This window comes from Penicillium psychrofluorescens, assembly GCF_964197705.1.
Source record: "Penicillium psychrofluorescens genome assembly, chromosome: 3".
NCBI classification, from domain to species: Eukaryota; Fungi; Ascomycota; class Eurotiomycetes; order Eurotiales; family Aspergillaceae; genus Penicillium; species Penicillium psychrofluorescens.
The window spans coordinates 1,615,108-1,637,863 of NC_133441.1; the positions used below are offsets into that span (position 1 = coordinate 1,615,108).

Genomic DNA, 22,756 nt, shown 5'->3' on the forward strand with positions numbered 1-22,756 from the left:
GCAAAATCTAAAGGAGATAGTGCGTGATTCAATCACCTGAAGAAGAAACAAAATGGTATTCAATCAAGTATGTACTTTGAAAGCAAAACCAAGGAACAAATCTTATATATGTGTGTGCCCAATTCATTTCCAAGGAATCTAAACAAAACTCTATCATTTGCGCAACCCCGAAAAATGTCAATTACCCCAGGAGTTCCTTGATTCGTGCACCGAAACGCCGTGTCTTTCATCTAACATGAACATTGTATCAAACAACAAAGAGAAGAGAATTCAGAGGCACTGGTTGACCAGTGCTGATAAGGATATAAAACTTTAACATGAAATGAAACGAAAATAGGTGTATAAATCCAATCCCACTTGGTGCGGAAAGGGGTGCAGATGTTGAGCCGAAAACGAGTTCGAAAGAACGTCCGAGTCTGACAGAGGGAAAATGAAAACTGAAAGAGAAGATAGAAGAGAAAGGAGACAAGAAGTTGATGATGGAATCAACAACGACTTAAAAAACTCTCCTAACTTCGACCCTTTGCTTTGCCACGCTGGTTTCCACCGCCGCGGCGAGGGCTGCTGTTCTCACCCAGGCCGCCGGTGTGATTCCCACTCGGACCTCTCTGCTGCGGCACCGGCACCGGACCCTTCGTCTCTTTCTTCGGGGTAGTGTGATTGCCTTGATCCCCTGGCCCATCAGGCGCAGAACTAGAACCAGCATTGCGATTACCTCGTCTCTTGCGCTGACCACCCCCACCACCTCCGCCACGGCCGCTACGACCGGCACTGCCCTTCCCTGAGCGCTCTTGGTCCGCATCAGGCTCGTCAACAAATCCTTGGATCCGCTTGCTCTCCTGATCCCACCACTGCTGGAATTCTTGCTCGGCCTGAATATCCTGCAGATTGTGTTTTGCAGTGGCAGCCTCGCGGATCTCGTCTTTCTCGCTTTGCTGCTGCATCAAGATGGCTGCGAGGGAGTGAGAGCTGTAGGACGGTGAGCGAGACCCCGACCCTGTTGAGTGCGGATCTGGGCGTGGGATGTGGCGGATGGACTGGATGGCAGGTTGCGGCGATGGCGCGGCAGGACTGCCATATGAGGGGGTCGATGGGTCCGGCCCTGGGGCAGACTGCTTGGATAAGGAGGAAGGGGAAAAGGTTCCTGAACCATTCCGGGTTGGAGTTTGGACGGGCATGGAATCGGACTTGGAGCGGGGTGGAGGCGTCCCGGCCACGGTCTGCCGGAGCGTCATGGCCGGCCGCTGGGGTGTCTTTGGAGGATCAGTGTCCAATGAGCTGGGTGTATGCTGGCCCGGAAGGGGGTCGAGTTTGCCTAGACTGGCCGGTGCAGCAGTTGCGGGCAGTTGCCATGGGTTCTGAGACGCCTCTTTCGCTTGTTGCTGTGCGGCTGCTTTCTCCTGAATCTGTTGCTGCTGCATTTTCTTGCGCTCCTTTTGGGACATCTTCGATGCAAATTTGCCGCTACTCTCTCGGCGGTCTGCCATCTCCAGAGTAAGGTTCGACACCCGAGAGGATGTCTCGCTCATGATATTTTTGAGGTCTTTCTTGGAGCTCGAAATGGCCGAGGATCTCCATGGTGCCGGAGAGGAATCGGGTGGTGAGGCCAGAGGTTGCTTCTGGTGCATAGCAATTTCCCGAGATGGAGACTGCATGAGCGACGTGTCTTGCAAGGGGGACATTTGCTCGTCCAACAGGCTCCCATCCCCCAGAGATCCGGCCTCGGGAATGCTTCCTACCAGTGCCGGAGAATCGGGATAGGACCGGGGCTCAAGCATGCTCTCTCCCGGTCTTGGCCCGCGCATAGGGGCCTTTGCTTTGCTCGAATTGCCGGGCGATAACGCGGCCTCGTCATCCATCTGGAACATCAAGTCGCCGGTAGACTGTCTCGGCTTCAGCATTGGACTGCGGTTGAAGCCCGACCCGTCTCTAGGCGCGCTGGCCTTCGCTTTGCGCGCGGAGGATGCCAGATTGGCCTTTTCGTTTGAGACCATCCGTGGCCGCACATCGTAAGATTCGACACGACTCAGACGAGATTGCAGGGTCATCGCATCAATGCGTCGTTGTTTGTCTGCCTCAATCGATCCGACAATCTCTGGATACCTTTCAAAGATGTACTCTTCAGAGTTTCGCCCACGAGAAATTGGGAAGCATGATAGTTGGTTCTCATGGCAGATCATATTCAGCTCGCTGAGGAGATCGTCTTCCAAGCCTTCCAGATACCTTTAGGCAATATAAGTCAGTTGATAGAGAGGCAGGACGTGTGAAATCAGTGACATACCTGTTCGCAAGCATGTCCTCGAGGTTGAGACAAATGTACTCCAGAGCGGCATCTTTGAACTCCGTAACATAGCAAGGAGCGACACAGCTCAGAAGATAGCACACATTCCGCGTAGTGACTGCGACTAATGAGATTCAACCCGGGTGAATTATCAAAGGGAACTCACCAAACCGACCCAACATCTTTTGACAAACCTGGGACAGGCGGTCGATCATCAACTCGTTGGCCACAAACATCACATCCAATACTAGATCGACAAAATCATCAAGATTCTTGGTTCGAACTTCATCAAATAGGCGCTCTTCCATGTCAGCGTATAGGAAACGCAAGACAAAGTCGAATATCGGCTGGTCGACATGTTTGAGGTCGACATGCACGCGACCAGCTGGGTCTGCTTGGCGCAGCTCTAACCATCTTCCACCCGAGCGGCCGTGAAAGATGGCGTCGAAAAACGGGCATCTCTGGCACACTACCTGGCTGTGTACTAGGACACTTCCGCCGTTCAACAGGACAACCACATCTCCACTGTCGAAGAACGAAGGATCCCCTATGGCATTCGCCATATCGATCTTGAGACTGCTTTCGGGGTCGACCATGAGCCTGGCGGCTCGCTCTAGTGTTGGTAGGCCCAGATAGGTAGCAACCCGCATAACCTCTATGCGAACCTGGCGGTAGCGAGACGCATTCTGAGGCGACTCTCTTGTTTGATGCCAAAAGTCAACAATCCGGTCAGTGTAAAGGAAAAACACGAGGTTCAAAATTGTCAGGAAGTCAAGACCCTGGAATCGGATCTGGGTTTGGCCGTCCTTTCCATACTCAATTTCAAAGACATCCGGCACGGAGGCGTAGTACGACTGCCGAAATTCCTGGAGCGCTTTTCTGAGAACAAGACTGCGCCCGTTCAATAGGAACTCATGAATTGGAATTCGGGCATCGGAGAGGGAGCTAGTAACCCAAACAGTTCCCTTAGATGGTACCGAAAGAAATTGACTCTCCATGTCCGATGCTGACAGCATGGCTTGTTTCATGGCGACTGCAGCGGGCAGTGGCTCAGCAGGTCCACCGAGAAGGTCGTCCGGGAAAATCGACTGCACACCCTTTGGGATGGGCGTAGTGAATGGTGAGAGAGGCAAAATATCGTCCCAAAGTGTGCTCGGATCGACCAGGATCTGTTCTTTGGTCACGTCACATTCACGCTGAGCGACGGCATAGGCACCAAAAGCGTTACTGCGCACGGCCACGGCCCTGGACAATCCAGGGATCCGGGCGAACTTGTAGTCCTTCGAAGTACTGCCCTTGGTCTTGGTTCGTTTCTCTTTCCTCCAGGCCGATCCTGATGTGGTACAGATGATGATAGAGCCGTCTTGTCCCACGTCGACGTCCTGGGCAGCCATATGAGACTTCTTGACAGACCACGCCCGGACAGGGGTGGCGAGGGAATTCCGGATCTTGACTGGATTGGTAGTTGACGTCGAAGTTGAAGGGTTCTCCGATTTGTTGACTTCGACGGTAAATACGTCACCGGAGCTGGACAGCGCACAGATGGTGCTGCCACCACCTGCAAGCTTGACGATTCGGTTGACTGAAGTGTCATATCTTGTGGCCATGAAGCTGTCTCGAATAAACCTGGAAGTGACCTCCAGAGGAAACGATAGCTTGGAGTAGCCGTATTGCGAAAAAACCCAAACCTCATGGTTCTGAAGGAGTACTGCCGTAGCACGGTCGATGGCCGACACCATCTGGATGGGGCAGTTGAAAAGAGAGGCTCCCACACGCCGAGGGGTGGTCTGGACTTCGAGGGACCGAGCATCGGAATCAACCAGGCCGAGTTGGCCTACGTTTTTACCAAACGTGTAGAGTCCGGTGTGGGTGTAGACCACCGAATGAATTGAAGACGCCGCCGCACCCAAAATGGTTTCCTTCTTGAAGGGATTGAAGATCTGGCGGGGGGTTAACTGCATCGGGACATCATTCCTGTTGTTGGTCCGAGGCAGGCTGTAGCCGAGTTGCCCAAACTTGTTGCTTCCCCAACTGAAGATCTCGCCATGCTCGGTGATAGCCAAGCTGTGATCCTGACCGAAAGCCACCGACACGACCCGCTTATCAGCGAGTCCACCGGTCTCGATGCACACAAAGCCGAATTGGGTAGATTCGTCGCCCGTGCCCAGTCGTCCACCGGGACCAAATCCGCAGACGAACAGATTCGACTCCGGGTCATTAGTGATGATGGCAGTATGTAGTTTGGACATGACAATGTTCTGGAACTTCATAGGCTTGTTCTTGATCAGCGCAGGCAAATCCTTGGAAGAGCCATGCTGAACGGTCTCCTCGAGCCCAAAGCGCTCCACGAATTCTTGGTACTCGCGGTAGAAACGTTGCAGAAGATGTTCAGGCCGCTTCAGAGAGATGCGCTCGGGAAACTGCCGGTCGTCCTGGTCACCTAATCCGAGATTCAGGTTCTTATTGCTTCCAAATGTGAAGACTTCATCTGCCGCCAAGTCCGGGCATGCTCTTACGACGCCCCGAATCATGAAGTCTTCATTTTCAGATTCGTCGCCATAGGCCGAGGGTACATGGTTGGAAGCAACATCACTCATGGCATCTCCAAGTATGTTGCTTGAGAGCTTCGCGGTAGAGCTGACCTTGATGTCACGCGATGCGATGGTTGCCCCATAGACATCAAAGGGACTGTACCCCTCTCGATCCTTGATCTTGATCAGGCCACCACTCGACTGGTTCCCTGGTTTGCTGAAGTCTGTTGCGTCGCGGATGTCGCGCGCCATCAATGCTCGCGCAATCGAGACATTTCCCGCGTAGAGAGCTCGGTGCAGAGCCGTCCATCCGCTCTCCCAATCCTGCGCATAGATGTCCACAAACGGTATGTCCAACAAGGCCCCCGCGAAGTGGGCAGCGGTCGACTTTGAAGACGAGGCAATATGGTGTAGAAGCGTTCTGCCGTAGTGATCTCGGGCGTTGATCTCAGTCCGTGAGAGAGTCGTGTTTCCGCGCTGCAAGCCTAGGCGGTCCGGTGCAGATGTCCCCGGGGATTCATGAACCTTTTTGCTTTTTGGAGGATTAGGTGGCGACGTGATCACCGATCCAGGGCTTCCGGCTTTGACACTTGAGACTACTGGCGGAGGACCAGCACCCACCGTTCGCTGGCTGGCGACGATCGCGCTGGCCAGGAACCGCTGGAAGCTCTCAACATCATCCTGGAGGAAATATTCCCACAGCTTGCTGCTCATGTGCCCGGAGTGGTCGACGCGCAGAATCTCCTATCGGACCCGAGCCAGAACGTCGCCGGGACCACGAGGCACCGGCACGCGAGCTCTGCGGGCGACAAGAGGATTCTGGATCTGAAAAGAAAGGGATTTGGGGCAAGAAGACGCGTCGTTTGCAAGTGAATGGCGATTTGGAGGGGATGGCGCGGGGAGCAAAACTCGATTGTGCGGGCGGGCGATGACAGCAGGTTGCTTATCGCCGCGCGCGGGCTTGGAGGTTTCACGGACGAAATTGGGGTGGGACGATGGCAGTGAGGAGGGGGGTTGGGAAGACGCAGGTTGTCGAGGATCGAGAGTCGAGGGCGAGATGGGAGGGAGAAGAGAAGGGAAGAAAGAGAGAGAGTGTGTCCGTCTTATCCATGGAATTACCGACGCACGTTCCTTGTTCCCCGGGCGCGGATCATCCACCGCGGGAGCTCGTGGGGGGGATCATAGGCTGACACTACTTACTACGCAACTAACTATGGAAGGCGAGATGTTTTGCATCAGCGGGAGTGTCTGTCGATTGAGGTAGACATCGATCGCAGGAACGGGGTCTATTTTGGTCTACGATGGTGCTGGGTCCTATACTTCCGGGATCAGCAACCGTCATGAGTCAACCGAGTCAGAGCGAACTCCTCGGTGAAGAGTCATTTGTTCCTTGATCCTCACCACCCGACGCATGCTCGTTCCGGCATCGGGGCTTCGTATCCTCCTAGGCGCTCGTACTGAAGTCGGGGTCAAGGGGAACAAACGAATGACGGCGATCAGCTGTTCTTATCGGGTGGCCCGTGCCCATCCTCCCGGTCGGAGGTGAGACCTTTGTACTCTCAGGTACCCTGGCAAGCGGTCGTTATGCCGGAGTACGGGTGGTGACAACCTGCAGCGCAACGGGGATGGACAGCGAAAAAGCAAAGAATAATCTACGAGCAAAGGGAGGGAAGTAGAGAAGTAGGAACCAGTGTTGTGGCTGACCGACCACTCGAGACCTATCGAGTCACCGGGTGCGTCACAGACCAGTATCTCCTCCCTCACCCCAAACAACTCACCCTCACTCCCCCTTCTCTTCTCGTCAACTCCTCCTTATCTCCCATCCCTACCACGCCCACCTCCAACAAACCCTCCTGGACGGCCATGGGCTACTCCCTTTGAAATTGCCTAGACATCTCCCACGGTTGCCTTGTCTTCAGCCCGGATCGAGATCCAGTCCATGCGGAGAAGCTCTAGACCGCAGGCTCCAAAGGTCCCAGCTGGCAGAGCCCCATCCCATACGATGGTCCCGGCTGCTTTTGTGGTCTTCTCGCGCTAGCGTCTCGTCGGCATCCAAGGCATCTCCCATTTTCGTCTTGATTTTTGTTAGCATGGCCTGCCCCGTCGGTCCCTCCGTCGTCCCGTTGCGCTCCTGATAACACAATCCGACGGTGATCGTCGTCATCGCCCTCCATCACCGCCCGTCGGGGTACGAGCTTTCGGTGACCTTGTGGTCAGGATCCAACCGATTGCTAACTCCCTGTCTCCGTCAAGACCGACACAATGCATCAGCATCCCCGGTCGCCGGCGGTGCCGTCACCGACGCCAAACGTATCTTCCCAGCCGACATCGGCTCGTCCAGATGACCTCAGAGACCAGGAACCCACCACGCCCAGCTCCCCAACGGCGGACTTGCGCACCAACCTCACGAAGGGCTTAGGGATCGAGGCGAGCACTGAATCTGCGGACCAGGTCCCGAGGAATGCCGCACCAGGAAAGGAGGCCATGGCCAAGTTGAACCAGATCATTTCGGTATAGTCGCGATCAACCCGCCCATTCGCCTGCCGCACCCCTACTAATGCGCATGTTCCTTGCTCCAGAATTATCATACAAAAGCCGCCTTGATCATTTTACACTCCCGCGTTGAACTTCCTCCCTCTTTCACCAAGGGGTCCGACACACCGAGAGTAAATCGCTGGGTATGTCCCCTATCACATTCGTTTAGTCGACCTTCTCTTTTCCACCCCATGGGACTGGAAGCTGACTCGGATTCTTCCGTCCAGTTCAACGTCGAAGTAGACGATACCGACGTCCTTCGAGAGCCGCTCCGGACGTGGAGAACGTGCGATGCCTCCGACAACCGCCCACCGCCTCTCATCATCGAAACCTTCTTGGATACAAAGGGTCTCACGAACAACCAGAGTCTGGTAATTCTGGACGAAAATGGGAAACGGTGGGACGTGCAAGAGTCGCTCGGCGCTTCTCGAGGCGCTCCTGCCCCCAAGCCATACCAGTCGGACTCCGATGATATCATTTTGGAGCGGTGGAGGATCGGGTTGGGAGAGTCCTCTAGCAGACCCCCGGCCGATTTGGGCTCCATCTTGCCGACTGTGTATAAGAAAAGCATTGTCCTTTTCCGTTCTTTATTCACCTACTCTAAGTTCTTGCCCGCTTGGAAGTTCTCCAAGCGCAACACCAAGTTCCAAAGAAGTCCCGCTCTCCGGATCAAATATCGAGTGCTAGACGGGCGTACCCCTCACGGTGATTCATTCCGAGACCATCTCACAGCGCCGCTGTATGAAGGAAGTGGAAAGGTTGTCGATACCTATAGTTTTGGGGTCACCGAGTCTCCCGCAGGCCCTTTCTCAGTCCAGGTCACCTACCGTACTAATTGTGATTTCCGTGTTGACGATTCGGAGGCTCTGCTAAGCTCGCGATTTATGGGCGCCGATGACGAGATCTTCCGTCCCTCTTTGCCCTCGGAAGAAACCTCTCGACCCAATCCGGAAGCTGGGTCCGTGCCAGTGGAGAGAAGGACGGTGGGAAATCCTGATCGTGCGCGAGCATATGGCAGCCTGTCGACCTTCCATCAAGTGGGCCCAACGACTGGTGCAAGCCCTATCTCGGCGCTCCGAGCGCTCAGAGATGGCGGCGCTGGCTCTTCCTCCCAGTCGGATTCATCGCCAAAGAAATCTTTGCCCGCGGCCAAGGTCAGTTCAACAGCACGGCCCGGTCAACAGCCGGGAGAAGGCGGCCAAAGTTTTCCACGGCGCCCGTCGGTGTCCTTCCAACCATTCAAGGCTCCTGCCCTCTCTGCATCTCCAGCCCTGATCGAACCATCCTCGGCGCCGTCGCCTCGTCCCGGGCCAGCTCGTGTACCGACAGGAACTTCTGCAGACTTCAAAACTATGCCGCCACCCTCGGTGGCCGCCTCTGCTCGTCGGTCCATTGCTGTGGCGTCGGAGCACGCCGTATCATCTTCAAACTCGACATCTCCGAAACCTGCTCCAATCTCTAGGTATAGCAGCTCGTTCACCCATCGACGGGGCCGGCCCTCATCTGGCGGGACCAACAAGATCGAAGACGACAATTCCAGCGGCAAAGCCAGCGCGACCTCGTCGAGTGCCCAGCCTGGCTCGGGGCTCCTTGCGGAGGGCACTGGTACGAGTGCTGAATCTATTCACGCAGACGACGAGAACATTTCGGAGTTCTTGAAGATGCTTGATTTGAGAAAGGATCTCATGAATCCGTCCAGCTCCACGTCACTCGAATCTGGACCCCGCAAGCCGACCGCCGCCGCGGCTGCTCTAACTCGCTTCCAGCGCATGCGCGATTCAAATGCTGCTCTTTCCGAGTCCATGTCATCGTCGATGCATCTGCGCCGCTCCTCAAACGCCTCTAGCAAGCAGTTATCCGGCGTGCCACCGATGGTCGCTGGCACTTCTGTCTCTACCGCCTCGTCGCCCGGGAAGCCAATCTCCCCGCATACTCCACACACTCCAGCCATCCGGTCTCGTCTGAGCTCCAACAGCGTCGCTGATGACATTGAACCGGAGCACGACCGTCAGAGAATACCGCGCATTGAGCATGACTCACCCCTTGAGGAGAATCCAGATGAAACAATACATCGTGATTCATCCACAGCGGGCGCTATCGATATTCCAACCTCTCCGCGTATTTTTGCTCCTGCCTATCGACGATCCAGTTCGGCGGCCCAGCGTCGACGACCACCCGTCGTGAGTGATGACGATGAAATATTCCCATTTGGGATGCGCAGCGTCAGTCTGGGGGCCGAGGAGAGGTCGCACATGAGTCTCGGCGCGCTCCAGCAGCAAACCCAGCAACAATACTTGAGCCCTGATCCCAACGTGTATCAGACAGAGCAGGAACGGCGATGTTCAGCGGAAGACCCCCACGCTCCATCTGAATCCGCGACGGGTCCATACCGTGAATCTGAATCGCTCCGCGGTCAAAGATCATCCGGACAAATGGCAGCTTCGTCTTCGTCCAATCCGAACCTCTATCAGCCTCGGTTCTCCAGTTCCCGTGGCCGAGGGTTCTCGGGTGGTCCTCACTCGCTGAGCTCTGCATCCAGCAGTCTGCGTGGAGCCACCATCCCTTCCCATCTGGTGGAACGTGATACCGATCGCGACGGCAATGCCAGCGGCAGCACGAGTGGAAACTCCACGGTCGAAGCCCGCCGAGGCTCAGGCCAACGATCCAGCGGCGGCCGTACAAACCCAGCACAAGCGCCTTTCGAGGAAGACGAACCGCTTTTATTTGCTATGAGCGATTTCGGTGCATCTCGGCGCAGCTTAGAGGAGGGCCGGCATGGAAACCATGGCGGCGCCGACTCCAGCGGCGGATCGAGGCGTGGCAGTGGCAGGCGCGGCGCTGGGTTACCGGGCTTTCATGTCTGGTCATAATCGAGTGTCGGCACACCATATCTCTCTCCAGACCTACTCATCATCTCTCCAAACCCTCCTCCCTCCTCCTTCGGGACAGGCCCAAATTCATGGACTGGTGTCCTTGGTTCCATACGTTTTGTTGATTTGTTTCATTGATGCGTTTTTGACTGCTTTGATAGACTGACCACACAATCACAGAGTGATAATGGGGACTTGTGCATAGAGCTTCGTTCATTCTTTCTTTTCTCTCACTTCTCTCTCTTTACTTTTTTTGGTGTTTTTGGTTTTCTTGTTTCTTTTTCTTTTCTTCTGAAATGATCTCACCCAACTTGTTTGCTACAATTCCCATCCCTGCATGAGTGATATGATATGATGTCTCTTGGGCGCCTTGCTTTGCTTACCATCCAACCTTGGGCTAAGTATTTTTCAGTTTTTCAGTTTTCTGTTTCCTTGATGACATTCCCACGACTGCGTCTACTTTATTTCCTTTTTATTTTATTTTGTCAACTTGCTATTACTCTGAAAATCTTTTGAGTCTCTTATCCCTGTTTCTGTCACGGAGGTGGCATTGCGGCATGGACCACTTTTTTTGGTTTCCAGACCGGTCTGTGTCTGCTCGGGCTTGTATCCTAGAGCCACATTATTACATTTATATTGGAACTTTTTTCTTCATCTTGATATTGGTGCTCTTCTTTGTGCATGGTGCTGTAGTGACTGCCTACTGCTGCTGTGGTGCATTATGAAATCACGAAAGCTACTCGGTCCTACTAGGTACTACATACTACACACACCATCTTCCTGTCGACTTGTGTACTTGGGTAACATGTCCACGGCTACAAGTATTTACAAATGAATCATAATCCATAATCATGACTTTCAATATACCATTTCTTCGTCAAGGTTGACAGATTAGCTTGGCCTATAGACATGGAACTAAACAAGTACATTAGTGGCCATGCCACACCACATCACACCACATCCATGCAGAGCTTTATCCATTATTCGCAGTATTCACGGCGCAATAGTCCAGATTATGCACACTCGGATCAGGATTACCAGCCCAGGTCCTATTAGATAAAGTCATTAGCATTCGTTGTATCCCAATAGCACGTATGTAGGTAGGGGAGAAGAGGGGAGGGAGGAAGACATACGGGAAGGAGTATGATTTGCCCGAGCCACCGAAAATAGCAAAGGTCAGGATAAAAACGCAGACTTGGGTTCCGCCGTCCAGCGCCGCGGACACGATATAGTTGTACTTGGTGAAGTACTCAGGGCGGTACTTGCGCAGCCACCACTGGGCAAAGAAGCCAACAACGAAGTAGCTGAGGATGGAGGCGTTGATGCCCACAAACAAGTAGCCCATGTACCAGAGGATGATGGACAGGTTGACGTAGGCGAAGATCTTCTTCTTCCAGATCTTGTGCGCGATCCAGAAGGGGAAGGGGACCACGAAGCCCAGCAGGAACGAGATCGTTACCCATTGGTACCGGCCGCCGACGGAGAACATGTCCTTGGCGATACTCCAAGCAATGGCTAGCGTGTTGAACTGCTGAATATTCTGTCCGCTCCAGATGTTGGTGCCCTGGATGGAAAGCAGGATGGGCGCTTGGTTTTGCACGATCGTTAACATCATGATGTAGTTGAACAGGGCACCGACGACGCAGCCGCCGACTTGGACGAAGAATGTGCAGCGCGGGGACAGGTGCACGTTCTGGGCTAGTCGGAGATCCTTGGCGAGTACTTGCCCCATCTGTAGCGAGTTGAAGGTGTAGCAGGTGAAGTAGAGGTTGGCTAGTGGACGGCCGGGGAACATGTATCCTGCGAGCATCTGGCAGATGGGCTGGACGTTGAACTGGAATCCCGTGATGCCCATCTGGGCGCCGAAGAAGAGCATGAAGATGAAGGTCAGGAGGTTGGCGAGGATGAAGCCCCACCAGGGCAGGGTCGATTTCATTACGTAGAGACAGATGAGGCCGACGACGAAGCTGGCGAGCAGCACGGCGCCCCACCACCAGTGAGGCGTTTCGTAGTACAGATTGCGGAGCATGAGCTTGTAGTGGGGATCGTAGCTGGGGTCGTTGATCTTGCGCTGCAGACGGTCCTCGGGAGCCTCCTGGTTAGCCCAGAACTTGTAGGTCTCCGGCTTGAGGAATCTCTTCAGCTGGCTCGGGCTGGCCCACGACCATCCTGCTTTCATGTCGTCCCAGTTCCACAGCAGCATGTGCGTGAAGGTGGCAGTGAGACCCATGTTCGAGGTGATGAGGTAGATCAGGTAAGTGCCCGTCAGCCAGGGGATGCCCTGTTCACGGAGTTTGGCTTCGTTGATGGTGTGATCGGCATTCATGATGAGGTTCTGGTCGTAGGTGTAGAAATTTGAGGAGGTGGAGTTGCCGTAGAACAGCAATTGAGAGAGGAAGGGGAAGTTCTGAGAACTGAAGATGTTGCCGTAGTAGACTCCCATGAAGAGAATGATGCAGCCCAGATAGCCGATGAATGAGTTGGTCAGGGCATACAAAGGCAACCACAGGGGAGATCCAGTCGAAGCAATGTACTGCCAATCGAAGCATACAGACACTTTGAGGTTGGTTTGTTAGTTAGGGTTTGGCTTGGGTAGTCAGCAGGACTCTCCACTTACAGAAACCGAGACCCTCATTACCGGAAGCACCGCCAAAGAGATTTGTGAAGATCAGATTGTTCTGGTCAGCAAGGCAGAAGATCGAGACACCTTCGAGAACAGGGAATATCCACTAAAAACATTATGAGAATTGATCTTGCCGTCAACCGGTGGAAGTGGTGATCTTACCTCGGGGATGATTTCCCAGAAGAAAAACACGGTGAACACGACATAGAAAACCTTCAGACGAGATTTCGACTCGACCTTGTCCCGATGAAGCGATTCCAGCAGCGTACTGATCGGCAGGGTCATAGGCCACAGCATCTTCGTCGGACGCACCAGGACCTCCCTCAGCAGACCAGCAATTCCATAACCAATCAGCTGGGACGACAGCGTGATGAAGATACCCGCAGCGTGGCTCGGGTATCCACCGTAGAAGAGCTGCTGTGCAGCCAAAGCCTGTGTCGCGAGAGCGGATTGTCCAGCGGCGGAGGCCATGAGAGCAATGGCGGCATGCTCTTTGCTGTTGAAGGGCCCGGGGTTCATAACGTTACCGAGCCATCCAATGCGCGGAATTCCATAGGCCATGCCCTCGCCGAGAACATAGGCAATAACCGTCAGGAACACCTGCGAGACGAGGATGGTCTGCGGTTTGAAGTAGAAAATCTCCTGGAGAACTGAGGCAAAGACCGAGAGTCCAATGCCTGTGAAAATGAAGAAGTTTAGTGGTTACTCTTGCCATAAATATTATGTACCCGAAAAAGGAGACATACCTAGAAAGACCGTGCGGATAGTCCACGGACTGAGAGATGGATCATCGTCGACGTGGAGCACGTTCGTAACCAACTGCTCCGCGGTGTCGGCGTGGACGCGGTCCTTGTCTTGATTGTCTTCGATATCATCGTACGACGGAGGCACGGGGTCAGTCGACTCCATCGCCGACTTTTCATGCACATTAACCTCGTCCGATGGCGCATCCAAAAAGCTATGCTGCCGCTTCTCATCCCCAGTGACCTCTTGAGGTGTGGACTCGGCCACATGAGGTTCGGCTCCAAAGTCCGGATCGGAAGACATCTTCACAAATTAACCCGCCTAGATTCTGTAGGGCTGGGAATTAGTTTGTTAAAGAAAAAAAGAAAAAGAAAGTGTTCCGCCGAAGGAAGAATATTCTCAAGAATCCTCGCAACCCATTTTTTTGTCCCCTTGGGCATTGACCAAAGTATTTATCTCATAATTAATGGGGGGGGCAACCAGTGCGCCCCAGTATACAACGCTGCGGATGCTACCCCGTGCGTGTTAACCACAATAGGAATCGCGTTAGACAGTCCGGGAAGGTCGATAAGTGATCTCTCGATGGCGACTGGCTAAGCCCCCGCATCGCATGGATCCAACACATCCATCCCTCCCCCGACCCGTACCCGGGAGCTGAGCGGATAGTATTCTTAACGCGCACGGACATCACGCGCACTGGCTGGCTAAGTTTAGTTATCTCTGAGATCGGGTTAATTCGATTATTTTTGTCCAATACGTTCAACAGATTGTCAACAGATTGTCTGTGCGGGGGCAAGGGTATGTCCGTCGGGAGAAACCTGATGGTGTGTGTGTTCACAATCGCCGTCGGACACCGACAGGACGGGATCTGTTAGGGGCCAGAGTTGGACTGTCTCTGTCCAAGGCCTTGGCAAAGCTTGGTTCGCTCGCCTAGAAAACCTCGAGAAAGTCATGTGGGTCAGTTGGAGTTTGCCCCTTTTTGTTCTGTAACCATATGAGATATTCCTAGCGTCGGAGTAAAAGAGGCGATAAGGCCTAGTAGTGTTAGTTTAGCGAGAATTTACGAAATAGTCTATGCCAATCAGAAGATAACCATTTTTAGATTACCGAACTAACTATAGTACAACACCAGACATGGGTATATTCAGTAGCGGCCACTTGGACTACTGTGTAGTTGCCGATCAGGTAGATCCAAGGGAGACGATCAGTCTGTGGGATATGCTATGTAAGATGCGGTTGTAGCATGGTTAGGGGTGAGCCGCCTTTCATCTCACTAGCTGCGACGCCACAGAAGCTTAGGGCAAAGGCCCGCCCTGGACCACGCTGCGGATAAACATTCATGGCAAACCCTGTAGTTGGGGCACAGCCCAACCAGTGCCGTGTGAATGTTATCGGACCAATCTGCAAGCAGAGTAGAAGCCGGAACGGCAGTTGTGCGCCTGGAAACAAAGTGTAATTTCGAGGAACATCGAATCTCATTACATCTTCCGGAAAGTATTCCCTGAAGCACTGCGCCGCTCCTTGGCACGGAAGCTTGTATTTTTGTCATACTGGACGGCAGGCTCCGTATTGCGCTTCTTGGACTGAGGAGCAAAGACCATTTCCTGCTCGCCAACAACGCCACCGCGTCGCGAAGGTTTCTGTTTCGATTTCATGTTCTGGGCGCGCGAACCAAATGACCTGTCCCGTGCTGAACTGGCGTTGGTAGAAGAAGAGACCTGCATGCGAGGCGGAGGCCGCTTCGTCCGCTTGTAGTCGGCCGAGGAGATCTTGCCGGAAGATTTAGCTTTGACGGGTTTCTCCTGCTCGCTCTCCGAGTCGGAGCCGTCAGAGCTTGAATTGGGCACGTCGTCCACAGCCTCTTGCTCGACAGCGGTTAGACCACGCTCCTTTCGCTCGGCGGTTTCGGGGCCAGTGCTGGGGTTTATGAGCCGGAACTCAAACGAGTTCTCGTCAACAGCAAAGTCTTCATCTTCGAACAGCTTGGTGAAACGGGTGTCGCCCAGCACGCCACTTGCCTCGGAAGGAGTAGCAGTCGGGGCCTCGACCATCTCCTCGTCACCACCACGCTCGAGCACGCGCTTGGCCCGCCGACGCTCATTCTTCTCCTCTGCGTTCAGCAGCTTCTCGGCGAGCTTCTTGTTCACCTTGACAGCAGCCTTCTTCTTGCCACGGATGCGACTCTCGCGTTCCTTGTCGATCTTCTCCTTCACCCTCTTGGCGCGTTCTTCCTCCCAGATGTAAGGGTTGGTAATCAATCTGGCCTCCTCGTACAGTCGCTGGGCCACAAAGTAACCATGCATATAAGGCCGCAGGAGGTTCGTCCGGCCAATGAGATGTTCCAGGTTCAGGGTCCGAAGCTGGGGCACAGTCAAGAACTTGAAATTGTCATAAACAGCGCCAGCCTGGGTACTGGTGAAGGCATTGGGGTCGTTCGGATCCTCGGCCATCTCTTCGACGAGGTTGTCCAAGAAGGAGCACCATTTCGGTGCAGGCCCCAATTGCGGAATGAAGAACGAATGTTGCTGCCGTCCTTCGTTTGCCGTCAGGATCATGCCGCTGTCTTTGCACCAGGCCACAGAGTTGATATCCACGGCTGGCTCGACGGAGGTCCACGGAGTGCCGTCGCGCGGATCCCAGATTTTGATAATGCGCTTATCGGCAGAAAGTATCTTGGGCTCCATCGTGGCATCCCGCGTCGCAGAAGATGACTGAAGGAACGTCAGGGTGTGAATTGGGAAGCCATATCCTTGGTCCTTCTTTAGGAGAGGGATAGGCGACCGAAGATCGTAGAGGTGAATCAGGCCGTTCGACGAGCCAGTGCCCAGGGTAAGCCCAGAGCGCTGAAACTCCAAGGCAGTGATCTCTGAGCGGGCATCCTCTGGTCCAACCTGAGTCGGCGGCAGCAGCACACCCGCGCGGCCCTTGGCTCTGGAATCCCAAAGCTCCACAGTCCCGACTGTTGTACCAAAGGCCAACAATCCGTGGCTATCTTCCGCAATAGCGCCTGTATTGACCGCACCAGTGTTGATACCGCCCTGCAAGGCACCTCCGCCGGAGGATGTAAAGTCGTCACCGCCCACATCTACCTCGAAACTGCGCATGTATCGCCCGAGCTCCAGGTTCAATCGGAAAACCTCTCCCATACCATCAGCGTTGACTCCTACCGCGGGCACCAATGCCTCGGTGGACTGGCGATCATATAACAGATCCCGCCCGTACCTTGGGAGCCTTGTGGTGTAGTGGCATCCTGATGGGGTGTGGAATTCGAGAGACCGGTCAGACTGGAGGTGAAGAGACTTGGAGTAATCGGACGAGAGCAATCGGAAGGTTGTATTAAGGGCAACTGTATGTCGTGCCCAGGACAGCGACAGCTGGGGCAGGTAGTGGGTATGAATTTGCGGCTTGTATGTTCCTTTTTGAAAAATGTTAGAGATTGCGCCAACTAAGTAAAAGAAATGCGTATAATTGTGGACAAACCTGTGCTCATCACCCATTCTCCGTCTTCGCTAGCCCGAATACATTGGCTGGCTTCTTCGAATTCAAAATCCTGGAGCAGCTCAACGCGATTCGCATATTCGGGATCATCCTTCAAACTGCGCTTTCGCCGCCGAGCAAGCCATTCGGGCAACGGGCGCGCAGTGTTGGAGCCCGAGATGGTATACACCGGGACCTCAGACTGGTTGGTCAGCTTCATGGTGGGCGAAGCAGTTCAACCGATCGAGTGATGCGCGCTGTAACTTTTGGGACCTTGAAAAGATAAAGAAAAAAAAAAAGGCGGCGATAGCAGATTGGGTGGCACGTGACCAGGTCCCGTGCCGATCAGCGTCCGGGGCGAATCGGTCTGGTCTGTCTCTGTTGATGCTCGTCGACAGTTGCGCTTCAGTTTCTTGCTCATCGGGCTCTGCCTTCTTATTCTATTCGGTCCTTTTTTGTCCCCATTGTCTTCCTCTCCTAGTCAAAGTCAATTTATCATATGGGCTTCCAGTCCGCACTCCCCACCCCCCGTGCGGAGAGATGGCTTCCATCAGCTGAATGACGCGCCGCCCATCTCTGCTGTGCGCTTTTTCTACTCCTGGAGGACCGTGCAATTTAATGGAAATGACGCCCAAGCTGGACATTACGATCTCATTTTCCCCTTCGAAAAGCATAGAAACCGGTTTGCGGCGAACCTCGAATCATGGAATTTCCCGGGAGCGCAAACACCAATGTTCATCTCATTGTGAGTATCTTGGCAAAGATGACCTCGATGCTAGAAAGCTAACTGGAATTTGAAGGATGGGTTCTCCCACATCTACTGGAGAATATACACGGAAGAGCCAGGCATCGCCAACCAGCCTTCCGAGACCCCGGCCAATGGTTACACTATTCTGAAGCATCTAGGTCGCCTAAAAGATCTCGAAACTCGACTGCGGAGTTTCAATTGTCTAGCGTCATGTCCAAGGCGGCTTGGGCTTTGGGTTTTCTCTCCGACTCACAATTTTGAGAGTCTGGGCCCCCTGTACATCAAAGAAGGGGGTGAAGAATCCACCAAAATCTCTGTTGATGCTTCCACTTTACGAGGTCAGTGTCTTAGTCCCTCACCGATATTCAATCAAGCTGACACGATAGCAGTCTCTGCCTCTGGGAGTATAACGTCGCTGGATTTGATCAAAGGTCTCTCCTCAGACACGCAGAGCCATCATGCTACCCCGCTTGCAGGTGCTCAAAGGTCTCAGCAAGGCCAGGGCTCCTCTCGGCGAACAGACGGCTACAATAGTTCTGCCGCAATTTATGCCTCTTTTATCTCCGCTATCACTGGCGCACTCAGCTTTCAGCTAATTCGCCACCACGGTGCTTTGCCCCTTGGGGCTCGCACCTTCTTTACCGCCGTGGAGAAGCTCGGTTACGAAAACCCCCGGATTGACAACGATAGTATTTTGTCGGCCTCTTGCTTGACAACTCTCAATATCCAATTGACCGCGTCTGGGAAATTGACTGTTTCCACACAAACGATCTCTCAGATTGGCGTCACCCGTCTGTGCAGCCCCCGTGACGACATAGCAGACATTCTCAACATTCTACCAGGGACGGATCTTTGGTTATGTCCTTCCGGAACCATTGCCAGACTGGTCACGGCCAATGTCGAGACACCCATGGTATCTTCTCCAGGCCTTTCGACTACGGGGAATGGAAACACTGCGGCAAAACGACGACAGTGGAAGCTTGATGTTGTTCTGTGGCTTGCAAATTTTGGCTTGTCAGTTGACTCTATCGATGAGGAAGCTTGGGTAGAGATCGAGGTTTGGGAGCCATTTTTTGCCAGACTGGCTGGAGAAGTCTGGAAACAAAACGAAGAATCTCAATCTGCACTGCCATTGAAGCGTATGTTGTGGCCCGCCAGATTCTGTTTCAAAAGGACGAATTCGTCAACGTCGACATCAGGCACTCGGCGCCTCCCCACTCTTGATGATCCCTTGGAGTTTGCAGAGCGATGGCTCACGAAAGAAATCTCTCTAAAGCCCGCTCACAGCACCCAAAACATCTCTGGCCCAGATGATATGCAGTCCAAGGACCACGAAATGTCATCTCCAAGGGCTGACATTCCAGAAAATGTGGAAAGCCTGTCTCGAATTGCGCAATATCCTGATCTGCAAAACGCAAATCTCGTGTATCCCACACCACCAGATGGGGCCACCACTATCGGACTGCAGCACGCCAATCCATCCGAAGCTTATACTGAGGATGTCGAGCTCGGAGATGCATCAAATTCCACGAAGAAAATGTCGGCGAATGTACTATCGCCCGAAGCCGGCCAAGATACAGATCTCATTGTCGGCTCTGGCTTGTATGATGCAGACGATGACGAGGACTTATTTGGAGAGATGGGTGGAAAAGATTTCGGATCGAAGGGGATCACTGATGCGGATTTTAGCTTCTTTGATGACCCAGGCCTCGACGATATGGATGATGCTGTGCCGATGGAAGATGCTCAGAAACCTTCGGAAGATCTTCCGGAGACGAGCAATCCTAAACCGGATGGAATAGTGGATGAAACAGCGCCCATGGATGTATCAGAAACTCAAGCAGACGCTGAAACTGACCAGCACGCTTGCCGTGCTGAACCAATGACTCTGCAATCCGCGGATGAGCCAGTGAATCTCGAGGAGCGGGCCGAATCGCCTGGAGATAAGACAGGTCAAACTATCAGCCCTCCTTTGAGTCCTGTGGAGATCAAGAAAATTTTGTTCCCGGGATCCGAAACTGAAGATCTCCCCAGGGATAGTCGCGGGCAAGGGCATTACCAACCCGTGGCTTTTGAGAAGAAAATCGGGGATTGGGAGCAAAAGTACGGGACGTCTGGCAAGTTCTGGTTCTCCTCTGGCGGAGCATCAGTCGAATCAAGTAATGCCGCCAATTCGATTCCAACCATCGGCATTCCTCATCGCGGCAAGAAAACAATGGGCTCCATTAGTAGCGACAAAGCCTCCCCGCCGGAGTTGATGGGTGGCCGTGTGCGATCGGATTCAGTATCAAGCAGTGACAGCAGTGATGACAGTTATGAGATGGTCTCTGAATACGCTCCGACTCCAATGGCGTTGCCATCCTCTCTGAAAAGAAAACGTGCTCCTTCGGATTTGGAAATTTTGTCTGCTGCATCCCCGGAGAAGTCTCTGCCGGAAGGAGGCATGCCGTATAAAGCAGAGAACTCTGCATTCCTGGGAAACTTCTTCTCTAACTTCTCTGATTGGTCTCTCACGGGATACTTTTCTGCTTTGCGAACCAAACAAGCTCCAGTCCTCCTGCATCGCGAAGAACAAATCCAGATTGCTCAGCTTTTGGTTGATCAAATCACCCAGTCATCTTTGAACTATCCTTTGGACGGACGGACAGGCCTTTTCGATTTTGAAAGTGAGGGTCTGCCTATAGAACCCTATTTCGAAGAAACAGCGTCCCTGGGAGAGATTGCAAGAATTGAACTGAAAGAATACGCATCCTTGCAAGATGATCTTCTTACGCCCCATCCACACTCGCACCATAAAGAAACAGGAAAGGGCTCTATTGCGAAGGTCTTGACGCCACATGTGCGTGTTCGTCGCGGCAAGGAATACCTGGAAGCTCTCCCTCCTGTGGTATCCTTTTGGGAGACATTCGGTCTGGAGCCCGCGCATGGGCCGAAGGATATCTCCGCGTACTGCATTCACCCTCATATTGCATCCAAAGCAGCAGATTCGTTCTTGAGGCGCTTGGGTGTTCTTTATCAAAGCTGCAGTCTTGGGACCCATGCTCGAGGGGATATTTCCAGCGCGTTCGAGGACGGAATGGGGACATGGGGCCTTGAATCATCTAGCGCTTCCAGCTATACGTCCATGATGCGGACCCTTGGCACCATGTGTGACGAACTTGGTATGTTCTTGGACCTTTTAACAAAGGGGATGGCATTTCTAACTCTTGAACAGGAACCGCACTTTCGCAGATTGCAGACGAAGAAAGGAACTGTGTCGTGTATATCATCAACCCATTCAACCACGCCACAGCGCTGGCCGATATTTGTGCAGCTTTTTGGAAACTTCTCCAGACTTCGGTCACTGATGCGGACAGCCCCAGATCTCGACAGATCAACGAACCTGTCCTTCAAGTGATACCCATGGATTTTGTCATGTCGGGTGACTCGATGGTTGTACCGTCTCAGACGGAGTATATGAATTTAGCTTTGGAGATTTACAGTCGGTGCTCGCCCAAAGACACCAGCTCAGGTCCTTTGCTTTGTTCTCCGCCAATCCTTCTTGCTGATTCTATCCCCAAATCCATTCATTTCCAGCTTGCCTCCGAGCGAGGATCGCCGCTCCAGGATGGTAGGATCCTTCATATCGCTTACTCCAAAAGCTTGGACCAGCGCTGGGTTTCGGTGGCCTGGTCAGATAGCTCTGGGTCTTCGCAAAAATCCATGTCCTACTGCCTGCGCTATAAGAATACCGGCGTTGCCAGGACGGTCTCGGAAGTGCGCAACGAAATATGGGCCATGACAACTCACATCATGGATAAGGCTCAGGCTCGATGGAAGGTGATTCTGGTGAACACCGAACCTGTGGATGCCGATGAGGTTGAAGGTACGGTTTCTTTTCCATGTGGCTTTTGGAGACATGTCTAACTTCATTCTAGCTTGGACAAACCTGGCTGAGCAGCATAACAAAACACACCCAGGTTCACTAGACTTAACAATCCTAACTGTCACCACCACTCCCGATCTGGTCCTCGAGCCTCCTCCTTCATCCATGTCAATGAACGTCTTCCAGCCCCAATCCTCCTCTACCCCCGTCACAACCCCTCTTCCAAGTGCCAGTATCGCATCCCCTGAACAATCCGGCACAGCAGCAACCCCCAGCGCGGCATACAACGCCCCCACCCCAACCGACACCTCCCCCGAAACCGACTCCGAGGCCGTCCTCGCAGACATCTGCGATGAATCCTGGATGGTCGTCCTATCGCACCGCCTCAATAGCTCTCCACACCTCACCGAATTCCGCCCCGCGCTGGCAAGCGGCTATCTACTGCGTCGGAAGGGCGCTACCGACGGCGATGGCGTGTTTTCAATGACCGTTAACCTCATATATATCCAACAACCATCATCTTCCTCCCACGAGGGTCTTCTGAAAGAGACTATGGGCATGTACCGTGACTTGGCGTCTCTGGCCCGTGCCAAAGGCATACGCAGTGTACAGGGTAATATTATGCCCTGGCATATCGCTACCGCTCTTCGTGCGCAAGAGCTATTGAGTTACGTTTTCTAAGGAATGGTCCTTTTTTTTCTTGTTGCAAGGCGTCTAGGTATGGGCAAAGTTTTGAGCGCTCCTTCACATCAAATATACCAGGGGTGACTGTATTTCTCTCTCCCTTCCTCCAACTTCCTCCCTCTTCAGTTCAGACTCGATTTGAACAGGGAATAGTCCTCACCAGCGTACGAATCAAGCATTCAATCTTCAAAACTTAACACCAACTACTTTGGCAGCTTCAACGTATAAATAATCCATTTCCAATTGCTTATTGTCATCGAGGCCAGAGCCCGCCGGCCAGTACGCCGCATAGGTAGATACATAGTATAGAAAGAAGTCATGTCCATCAAAAGTGAGGTATCTCACCGCCACCGAGAGAGAAAAAAAATACAGCGAAGAAGACGAAAAAATCACAAGAT

At 53.3% G+C, this 22,756-nt stretch overlaps 5 protein-coding genes across 5 annotated transcripts; 2 read left to right on the forward strand and 3 right to left on the reverse strand.

Moving 5' to 3' along the window:
- Positions 1-509: 509 nt before the first annotated feature.
- Positions 510-5,526, reverse strand: PFLUO_LOCUS4737 (uncharacterized protein; the record flags this gene model as incomplete). The annotated part of the gene is made up of 3 exons (XM_073782118.1): positions 510-2,223; positions 2,282-2,399; positions 2,448-5,526. The coding sequence occupies 3 exons, from the start codon at positions 5,524-5,526 to the stop codon at positions 510-512; spliced, it is 4,911 nt and encodes a 1,636-aa protein (XP_073638805.1).
- A 1,770-nt stretch (positions 5,527-7,296) lies between these two features.
- On the forward strand, positions 7,297-10,217 carry PFLUO_LOCUS4738 (autophagy protein 13; the record flags this gene model as incomplete). Its single annotated transcript, XM_073782119.1, has 2 exons — positions 7,297-7,304; positions 7,517-10,217. 2 exons carry the CDS (start codon positions 7,297-7,299, stop codon positions 10,215-10,217), a joined length of 2,709 nt encoding a protein of 902 aa, XP_073638806.1.
- A 973-nt stretch (positions 10,218-11,190) lies between these two features.
- PFLUO_LOCUS4739 (uncharacterized protein) lies at positions 11,191-13,887 on the reverse strand (the record flags this gene model as incomplete). Its single annotated transcript, XM_073782120.1, has 5 exons — positions 11,191-11,266; positions 11,351-12,773; positions 12,835-12,946; positions 13,003-13,517; positions 13,587-13,887. The coding sequence occupies 5 exons, from the start codon at positions 13,885-13,887 to the stop codon at positions 11,191-11,193; spliced, it is 2,427 nt and encodes an 808-aa protein (XP_073638807.1).
- A 1,175-nt stretch (positions 13,888-15,062) lies between these two features.
- PFLUO_LOCUS4740 (Small ribosomal subunit bioproteinsis) lies at positions 15,063-17,281 on the reverse strand (the record flags this gene model as incomplete). Its single annotated transcript, XM_073782121.1, has 2 exons — positions 15,063-16,999; positions 17,065-17,281. The coding sequence occupies 2 exons, from the start codon at positions 17,279-17,281 to the stop codon at positions 15,063-15,065; spliced, it is 2,154 nt and encodes a 717-aa protein (XP_073638808.1).
- Positions 17,282-17,764: 483 nt separating this feature from the next.
- Positions 17,765-22,355, forward strand: PFLUO_LOCUS4741 (uncharacterized protein; the record flags this gene model as incomplete). Its single annotated transcript, XM_073782123.1, has 5 exons — positions 17,765-17,806; positions 17,862-18,147; positions 18,199-20,970; positions 21,024-21,674; positions 21,727-22,355. 5 exons carry the CDS (start codon positions 17,765-17,767, stop codon positions 22,353-22,355), a joined length of 4,380 nt encoding a protein of 1,459 aa, XP_073638809.1.
- Between the last annotated feature and the right edge of the window lie 401 nt (positions 22,356-22,756).